The sequence below is a fragment of the Asparagus officinalis genome, chromosome 1 (assembly GCF_001876935.1).
Source record: "Asparagus officinalis chromosome 1, Aspof.V1, whole genome shotgun sequence".
In the NCBI taxonomy this organism is placed as follows: Eukaryota; Viridiplantae; Streptophyta; class Magnoliopsida; order Asparagales; family Asparagaceae; genus Asparagus; species Asparagus officinalis.
In genome coordinates this window covers 12,890,643-12,900,785 of record NC_033794.1, presented here as the reverse complement: position 1 = coordinate 12,900,785, position 10,143 = coordinate 12,890,643, and the positions used below count along the sequence as shown (strand labels likewise).

At 33.9% G+C, this 10,143-nt stretch overlaps 1 protein-coding gene across 4 annotated transcripts in view; it reads right to left on the bottom strand.

Annotated features, from left to right (window-relative positions):
• The window catches only part of LOC109850562 (pentatricopeptide repeat-containing protein At3g53170), a 16,905-nt gene extending 7,600 nt beyond the window's left edge, over positions 1-9,305 (bottom strand). For 3 of the 4 annotated variants that reach the window (XM_020420603.1, XM_020420595.1, XM_020420618.1), the window contains exons 1-3: positions 8,765-9,305; positions 5,671-6,771; positions 5,336-5,447 (exon numbers count right to left, since the gene is read on the bottom strand). In XM_020420603.1, the coding sequence (XP_020276192.1) occupies positions 5,436-5,447; positions 5,671-6,771; positions 8,765-9,082 (1,431 nt within the window). In that variant the 5' untranslated portion in view covers positions 9,083-9,305 and the 3' untranslated portion in view covers positions 5,336-5,435. Of the gene's footprint in view, positions 1-25; positions 223-5,335; positions 5,448-5,670; positions 6,772-8,764 lie in introns of those variants that run through there. The other variant, XM_020420611.1, reaches the window with a different exon arrangement.

Genomic DNA, 10,143 nt, shown 5'->3' with positions numbered 1-10,143 from the left:
CCCCAAAATAAACCCTAACAAGCCCCCTAAATTCGACCGCAGATTTTTCCCTTTTCTTCAATTCCCAAGAACGCCTCTTCGTGTTCGTCTCCTAGAGAAATCGTGCTTCGACTCTTCGTCTTTGCCGACCATAGAATTCATGCTCCTCCTTGAGAACCCAGTCGTCTTAAGTTTTGATTGTGCTCAGAATTCGTGCTCCACCTTGAGATCCCAAGCGTCGACCTGAAGATGTTTATATATGGTAAGCCATCAATGCTTCATCTTATTCATCCTCACCTCCACCATCTACATCGAAGATTTTCAAGGAAGGCTGCAGAGGTTGTTGGACTCACCATAGTTTAGGTTGAAAGGTATTGATCTATATCTTATACCCTTTTAATTACAGCCTAATTAAAGGTATGATTATTTTCTTATAATTTATTGGTGGAATTTGATAAGTAATTCTATTAATATGCAGCAATAAACCATACATTTCCCAAAGGGGTTTCTTTAAGATATTTCCATTTTGACAATTCAGATCAAGATTAGAGCAGTTTTAGCAAACATTGAGTTGCATGCCATGCCAATTATCGTATTTATTTATTTTCTACACATGCATTTTTGTCCTATAATTGGTATATAGCATATTCTATTATCATATCTTACTGCGAAAAGTTAGCACTTCGACTCAAGAAGAGAACTTCTCCATGTGTAATGCTATCAAAATTCGCAATGGGACACTTGGACAAATTATTTCTACTTCTACTGTTTCAATTATTTTATAAAATTTCTACTTTTACCTTTTGTTATAAAATTTCTACATATGGAAATTTTCCATTCTTTCTGACAATATATTGAAATGACCAACAACTTTAATAGCTTAAGCTCTTATTTGCTTAGTTTAATTTTGGTTAATGATGGATGTTTAAGTACATTTACCCTTTAATAGCTTATGCTCTTATTTGCTTATTTCTGACAATAACATGTATTTCTCCAGTGCTTATGCTCCTATTTACTTATTTCAATTTGTGCACATGAAGCATATGTAACGCATGTATGTACTGAATAAATTTTAGCAATGCATCACACAATAGATGCTCATTATGCATTCGTAGTAACTCTGTGCATACGGCAATGAGTTTGGTATATAAAATTTTGTTTCTGTTAGTAGTTATAAAGGATTGTGCTTTCATTTGTTTTTGTTAGTAGTTATGAATAGACATAGCCAATTCTATGAGAGAAGTATGTAAATAGTTCATGTCATATTCCTGATCATCTTAGATTAGTTCCAATTTCCTTCAATTTTCCATTGTATAATATTGTGGTTTTATCTAAAATTAGCAGACTAAAACCTCTTGAAATTCATTATAGACCAACTAACTTCTTATTTCCTTTTATTCTACATCCGCATTGCTTGAAGTCACTGAGAAGCTCAGTTTGTACTATCACCTGAATTCAATCACTTGCAGTGATATCAAGTTCGAATTCTGGATCACAAAATCCATAAGGAAACTTGGCAATGTAACCCTTGCACATGCATCTATATGGAAATTTTCCATTCTTTTTGACAATATATTGAAATGAGCAACAACTTGAAATTCACGCTTAAGCAAAATCCTTCATGTGCACTTAGTTTAATTTTAGTTAATGATGGATGTTTAAATACATTTACCCTTTAATAGCTTATGCTCTTATTTGCTTATTTCTGACAATAACATGTATTTATCCAGTGCTTATGCTCTTATTTGCTTATTTCAATTTTTGCACATGAAGCATAAGTAACGCATGTATGTACTGAATGAATTATAGCACTGCATCACACAAGAGATGCTCATTATGCATTCGTATTAACTCTGTGCATACGGCAATGAGTTTGGTATATAAAGTTTTGCTTTTATTAGTAGTTATGAAGGATTGTGCTTTCATTTGTTTTTGTTAGTAGTTATGAATAGACATAGCCAATTCTATGAGAGAAGTATGTAAAAGTTCATGTCATATTCCTGGTCATCTTAGATTAGTTCCAATTTCCTTAAATTTTCCATTGTATAATATTGTGGTTTTATCTACAATTAGCAGACTAAAACCACTTGAAATTCATTATAGACAAACTAACTTCTTATGTCCCTTTATTCTACATCCGCATTGCTTGAAGTCACTGAGAAGCTCAGTTTGTACTATCACCTGAATTCAATCACTTTATTCTACATCCGCATTGCTTGAAGTCACTGAGAAGCTCAGTTTGTACTATCACCTGAATTCAATCACTTGCAGTGATATCAAGTTCGAATGAAGTCACTGAGAAGCTCAGTTTGTACTATCACCTGAATTCAATCACTTGCAGTGATATCAAGTTCGAATCTGGATCACAAAATCCATAAGGAAACTTACAAATTATAGATAAAATCAACACGATTTCAATGAAGGGTAAGTGCAAGTTAGTTATACCAAGGTAAAATGAATTATCAACCTAAAATATCAAGGTCTAATATCAAAAGAAATATCAAAGTTTAATCCTAAAAACCATAGATTAATGAGAGAAGTAGCTAGGTTAATTAATCAAATTCACTGAGAAGATTATTGATCATAGGTTATCATAGTTTTAACAATGTTTTGTTTTACATCCTTTTGCTACATCAATTTATACATTCCACCATGTTCTATTTGTCAATGACCCATTATCAATCCCGTGAAGCTTCTAATTAACTTTTGACACAATGCATTAAAAACTTTTGGATTGCCTATTTCTTTTCGCCTTACTATTGATTTCTTGATTCTTCGTATTAATTGTACAATAATCTTTTCCTGTCACCTCATTAACATGCTAACTTTTATGTTATACTGAAACACGGGTCTCGCTATCAGTCACTTGTGACAATGAAGTTAAAATTTGTTCCTCGGATAACATTACACATTGCAAGAGAAATTTGTTGGAATCTGATGTCGAGCACTCAGTTGCAGTAGACTTGATTTCTCCGCAAATATCAAGCAACAAAAAGCAAAAACCGATCAAAATTGAAAAAGAGAATCAGAAATATTCTATAGAGAGTTCAAGCTCCTTTTTGAAAAAAGTCTACCTGATTCATGATGTCTGAAACTTATATTTAGTATTCTGGTATAAAACCTTATTTAGTAAAGTTTTGTATGCACTACATATTTTTTTGGTGGTTTTGCGTTGAGAAACCTAACTACTTGATATGATTATGATGGATATTTTGTTTATCAATATATTGATAATTATTATTTTGAATCGTAGATATATATACTTCACAGGTATCTCTATGTGCTTTAAATATTTTGTTTGGAACTAAACTTTATGCTGCATACTACTTTCATTTTAGGAAATTTTGTTATGAGAATAGGGAAATTATACTTGACAGGTATAGCAAAATATTATAACATTAATCATATAGACATGAGGCATTTTAAGCAATTTTATTATGAGAATAGGGAAATTTTATTTTCATTCTTTTTTACAGTTTAATATTAAGTCAAACATATATGCAGCTTAGGTTGTATCATTTTTTACTACTTATATATTATTACTGTTTTATTTTGCATTCTTTTGCTACATCAATTTTTGTATATTACACAAATCCAGGCAATTTTGTTATGAGAATAGGGAAATTATACTTGACAGGTATAGCAAAATATTATAACATTAATCATATAGACATGAGGCATTTTAAGCAATTTTGTTATGAGAATAGGGAAATTATATTTTCATTCTTTTTTACAGTTTAATATTAAGTCAAACATATATGCAGCTTAGGTTGTATCATTTTTTACTACTTATATATTATTACTGTTTTATTTTGCATTCTTTTACTACATCAATTTTTGTATATTACACAAATCCGTGCATCGCACGGGCCTGAAACTAGTTATTCTCAAAATTCCCAGTACTATCCTAGTACAAAAAATAATACCTTATTCACATCAAAACGCAAATACAAATGACCAAGTCAATGTTCCAATTATCACAAAGAATTCGCTGTTAAAAAGTTGCTGACAACTCTCTTTAGCCATTGTCTCTCACCTTCACCTTCATTAGCAAAGTATTTTACTAATGCAATATTTAGCGGTAGAGTGCCTAGAGAAGGTACATTCTCTCACATTCTCATTTGGCTAATTTGATTCCTATAATTGAGCTAGCCTTGATTTATTCAATTCATCATTTATAGCTTTATAAATTTGTGCAAAGTATTTTACTAATGCAATATTTAGCAGTAGGGTTCCTAGAGAAGGTACATTACCTCACATTCGCATTTGCCTCATTTTGATTCCTATAATTGAGCTAGCCTTGATCTATTCAATTCATCATTTATAGCTTTATAAATTAGTGAAATGAGAAGAGTTTTACTATGTCGGTAGCCAATACACGGATATTCAAGGTTGTGCTATAACTAGAGAAAAGGTAATTTAAGCAAGGAAACCCATAATATTCCTTTCCTGATAAAAATATTTAATATATTCATCTTTATTTTTTTTCTTGAATTTTGTGTCGTTTACAGGCCGAGTAAGTGGCTTTTCAGGCAGTAAGGAAGTTATTGTCCATGACTTCTGAGGTGGGTATCCTTTAATTATTTGTTTGAATCATGTTGCCTTATAAGCTTAATACATATGAGATTAACATTGGAAGTTGTTTGTCTTTTAAAGATATACAACCACCTAGTGGGAAAAAATGGAGGGTATCCTAGGGGCCGAAGTGGAGAACAAGTTTTATATGTCTGTCCATTTCAAATGTGTCATTAAAACGGTTGTTAATTATTCTTTTATCTCAGCACACCAACTCCCTATTTAAACATAAGCGAATGATTTATAATATGTATCTTTTTATTGTTTGGTTCAAAGATGAATACATAGGCAGATTTAGGTAGTGCTTGACGAGTATCCCATGTTAAAGCTAACTCAAGAGCGAAAGGTATTCCTTGTCATATTTCAAGTTTTTACTGGTTGTCATTTCAGTAGATATTGGGTACATATGACATCTAGATGATAACTTTGAATGTGTTGGTTTTCTTTAATTGTTCAGGTCCTTGAGATTCCGACCTAATATGGAACAGGACAAGCGCAGGGCAATTGCCTTTTTGTTAGCAAAACCTATGGAAAACAAGATATTTGAAATTATTATGCTTCTACAATCACATCATTGTTCTGTGTTATTTTAGGAAGCAATAACTATAAACGATTTTCCTAATAGGTCTCCACAACAGAAAAGGATAGTAACAGAAGATATATAGTAGAGTTAAAATAGCTAACTTCAAAAATTATAGTCACCTAGACTTATTATTTTGAGGGTATGAATAACTTAAAAGTTAAATGATAGGCAAATCCAGACAAATAGGAGATGTAATACCTGACATTCGTAGATCGCATACGTGAGTCAAGATTCCGCTATATATTTCCATCTAACCTCCCATCACCTTGTGTCCATAGTATGGAGACTGCGCTTAATATCAGCCTGTTTTCTGAAATGAAAAGAAAAGAAAACTCTTTATGAATAAATCCTGAATACTAAATGAGAATACCAGTAACACTATGATGTATGATAGGGAAAAACAAAAATCCTATTACAAGGTCAAGCATTTCGATGATGGGAGCAGAAATGATAATCAATTACCACACATTGTCTAACATAACCATTATAGAGAAGTTACATTAGAAGCATGAATTAAGACGAGAGCAACTTACTAGAATTTTGGTTTTATGATCATTCAACATGATCTCCAATTCCCGAGCAGCTTCATCCATTCCCATACGCCTGTATGCTTGGATCATAGTAGAAAAGGTGATGCTATCTGGATTGCATTTCTTTTCCTTCATAAGCAAGAGCATTTCTTCCATTATATTAATATCTCCAGCTTGACCATAGGCATTAATCACACAGTTAAAGAAGGCTGTATCCAGAACAACATCAGAGTTATCTATTTGCCTGATCATTGCAGGTACCTTCTCAAGAAATCCAGCTCTACTATATGCATTAACTAGTGAGCAATAAGTTATGGAATTCGGTTTAAATCCTTGAACTTTCATTAACCTAAAATAATACTCCATCTTCTCAATGTTCTTCACTCTCCCAAAACATTCTATTATTAGATTGAAAGTGATCGTACTAGGAGAAAAGAACCTTTCCTTCATAAACTTCATAACAGAGTCCATTTTCTCATACATAGCAGCTTTCCCATATGACTTAACCAAGATGTTGAATGTTGTTACATCGGGATCGATGCCCATGTGCTGAAACTCATCATACCATTTTTCCATCTCTATAATCCTTTCATTGTTCCCATAAGCGTCAATAATGGAGTTCATAGTGACAACATCAGGCAGACAACTACCGGCTTCTAGCATGCTGGATAGAGATTTATTCTCCATTTCTTCCAAGCATTCCTGCTTACCATAACCATCTATTATTGCATTGTAAGTAACAGTAGTACATTCTATCCCTAAATAAGACATGTCAGCCAGCAATTCAGGAATCTGATCAAACTGCCGGAGCTTGCAACAACAATTAATGAGGATTGTATACGTATAGGCATCTGGCTTGCAATCAGAGATAGTTTTCATTTCATCAATGATAGAAAGTGCTCTATCTAAGAAACCACCATAGCCATAAGCACCTACAAGAGATGTGTATACATCCAGCGTTGGTTTGAGACCCTCAGAGAGCATGATTTGGAAGAGTGACCTTGCATGTTCTATCTGTCTAACCTTCCCTAGCATTGTCAACAACCTTGCATAGGTTTGAGATTTCGGTTCATACCAGCGCTGCCTTCGGAGCAACCCAAAAATCTATTTTACATAAAGGAACTGTATCACATGATTAGAGACCAGTTGGGTTACAAAAGAATAACAACTGTGAAAAATACAAGGCATAGTCATAGAATTGGTTAATTAATTGGAAATATTGCAAGCTAATCATGTATTGCTTTGTAAATGTTATGGAATGCAGGAGGGTTTTTCTTTTTTCATTTACTATAAAGAAAATTGATTAGTTGGTTTGGTATTTGTCTGCTAGTTTAATGTAAAATGCAAGTCTAGCGCTTAGATAGCTACTTACAGAGCCAAAATCTCATGTTAATTCCATTAAGTGGCATCTAGGAAGTTTAACAGCTAACTAAGAAGCTCTACATGCTAACCTATACACCTATAGATCAGCCTAGAGATTTTAAGGACGCTACTTTTTCTTAAAATGGAGTACTGCAAGCACTAAAGCCAAAGTTGAAGATAATGATAACATATAACTTGACCTTCGGGCTCTTAACAGCTTAAAGCCCACAGAACATAACACACTTATATGTTATCTTTGTTGTTATTGTGTAATTTAAAAATGATAAAAATGTCTATAATAATTTTAATAATTATAAACATAATTTCAAATTTTAAAAAGTTACAAAAATTCTTAAAGTTTGCAAGCCACTACTAAATCAGCATCACAATAAAATATTAAATATATGATTACAAATTTACATATCCTGTTCATAATTTCACATTTCACAGATCATAAGTTCACAATCACAAAAATAATAATGTCATCAAAAGAATCCATCAAAGTAAATACTAACACCACTCCTAAGTTTTTTTTTTTTTAATAACTACTTTCAAGTCTCTATGATAAATTACACTGAAGTCTGCTACTATTACATTGTAATAGCGCTATGTTATATTGAAATAGTATATGATTTATTATAATAACACAGAGTTATATCATGTCGGAGTTATTTCAAACTGTTATGTAATGTTTAAGGTTTCTTATGTTACATATCGCGATTACACAACCGCTTTTTTCCAACAATGCTAATGGCTATATTGTAACTTAACGAGCTCATTATATACACACACCTCCTCTGCAATCAAACAGCTTCATCCAAACATATTTCCTCTGCAAATTTGATGAACACTTACCACATCACCCAGAAATTTTGGAACTTCCCAACTTTTAAACCCTCGCCAAATTATTCCCACACCCTAACCTTACAAGTGCAAATCAGAAGCTTGTACAAAATCTTGAAAGAAGTGGAACCCAACTTATTTCAAAGGACGCTTCTTGGCGTTCTCAACTGTAGTTTATTTGGAAGTTGTTGTTAGAGGTTTAAAATTGTAGTTTGTAATTCTTAAAGTAAACTATAATTTCACTAACACGTGTCACGTTTGGATATAAAAATTGAGCTATTCCAATTTCAAAACTCTATTCCTTCTTTAATTGTTTTGTTTGGAGTTAAGTAAAAGGCTAAATGACAATTAAATACCTCATTGTTTCACAACCTTTACTCTTAAACACCCTAAGTTGTAAAAAGTAGCATTTTAACGCACTAAGTTGAAAAAAATTTGGCACATTAGTACCTTTTATTAGTATTCATTGGAATATTCTTAGGAAATTGTCTTGACAACTAACATAAGGTATCAAAAGTTCCACTTTCTTACAATTCAGGGTACTAAAGTTCTGCTTTTTACAACAAAGAATATTTAAATATAAAGATAGTGAAACAATAGGGTACTGAAGTGCTTTTTTCACAACTAATGGTATCAAAGAGCTATTTTTTTCACAACTTAGGGTATTTAAGTGTAGAGGTGATGAAACAATAGGGTATTTAGGTGCCATTTAGCCTAAAGTAAAATCTAACCGGAGCCTACTTCGACGTGAACGATAGCCAACAAACTCATTGTAGATTAATTTCATAACTTATGTATATATATAAACAATAAATAAAACCCTAGTTGAGCAAAGTTTAAGCTGTAACCCAATTAAAGAAAAAACAAAAAAACGAAGAAGCGAGATTATTACCTTGAGAGCGGATTCCCACTGGTTATTGGAGATGGCGTCGTCGAGGGCCTCAAGAACTGCTTTGGGCCACAGATTCCTGTGCTTGCCGGATCCAGATTTGCGCTCAACGTTGAGGATCGCCGCCTCCTCCCTCAATATCTTGGATAAGCTCCGCTTCTGATCACTGAGGGAGAGGAGGGTGTCCTTCGAACAGCCCCTCTTCTTCGCTGAATTTACCGAAAGGCCCCGCTTACGATCACCTCCCCCCATCGCTTCTAATGTGGGGGCGGCGGAGAACGACAACCGGAGGTGACGGGAATCGAGGCAGCTCGGCTCCATGGAGTGGATTGGACGAGGGAATCGGGAGGAGATTGAAGGATGAGTCTGTCCGCGGAAATGTGAAGATTTGATCCCGGTCCAGACTTCGGAGTTAATGCTTATTTATACCGTCCGGTCCGGTTCAACGGGGTGAATACTTTCCTCGGTCTTGTGAAAATCGCTTCGTTTCGAGTTTTTGCAAACTAATATTCCTAGTTTGTGTATATCCATCTGTGTATGAGAAAAGGAGAAAAGTATGTAAGATGGAAAAAAAAAAAAGACATAGCTCATATTGTACAAGAGAGTTCATTAATATGTTTGGGCATGTTTGGTTGGGCATTTTTTGGCTTGGAAGTTATTGTAGCTGTCAGGCTACATCGGCTTTCGAGCAATTACTTCTTGTTTGGGTAAATAGGAGGGTGATGTAACTACTAAAAATCCTAGGTGGCAAGTTCTGTCTAATCCCCTCCAAAATAATCCGTTTTTGTGGTTATCAACTGTAGTTGTCAGATCTTAGTTGGATGGTTATTTTTCTAGGTAAACCAACTTCCAATGTTTAAAAAAAAAGAACCAAACGGGCCCTATTGTATATGAAAAGCTAAGTCTAGTCATCAAAGTTAACCTTAGATCCATTAACTAAGAATTAAACACGTGTAACGGTACGATCAACATATATTTGGATACTTTAACATAGACCCAGACATTTCACTATAAATCCTATCAGATAGAGATATTTCGTAAGCATGTGTATCCTAGCGGTTACGTATATCCATGATAATGAATATTTGTGTACATCCTATTTGTGCGTATCTGACAACCCCCCCCCCCCACCCACCCACCCCAAAAAAAAAACATGTAATAATGTGTTTATTGTCATGAAGTGAAATAATATGAATCTCCTTTTTATCACCCTTATGCGAATAGGTGGTTCTACACCAATCATGGACAGAGTGAAATGTCTGTTTTGACGCCTACGCAACCAGTTGAAGGCTGAGAACCGCCTGCTCGTAAGGGAAAATAACAATCCCTGTTTGAAAGTGACAGAGGGAACTCAAGGAGAAACTTGGGTCTTTACTCGTAGC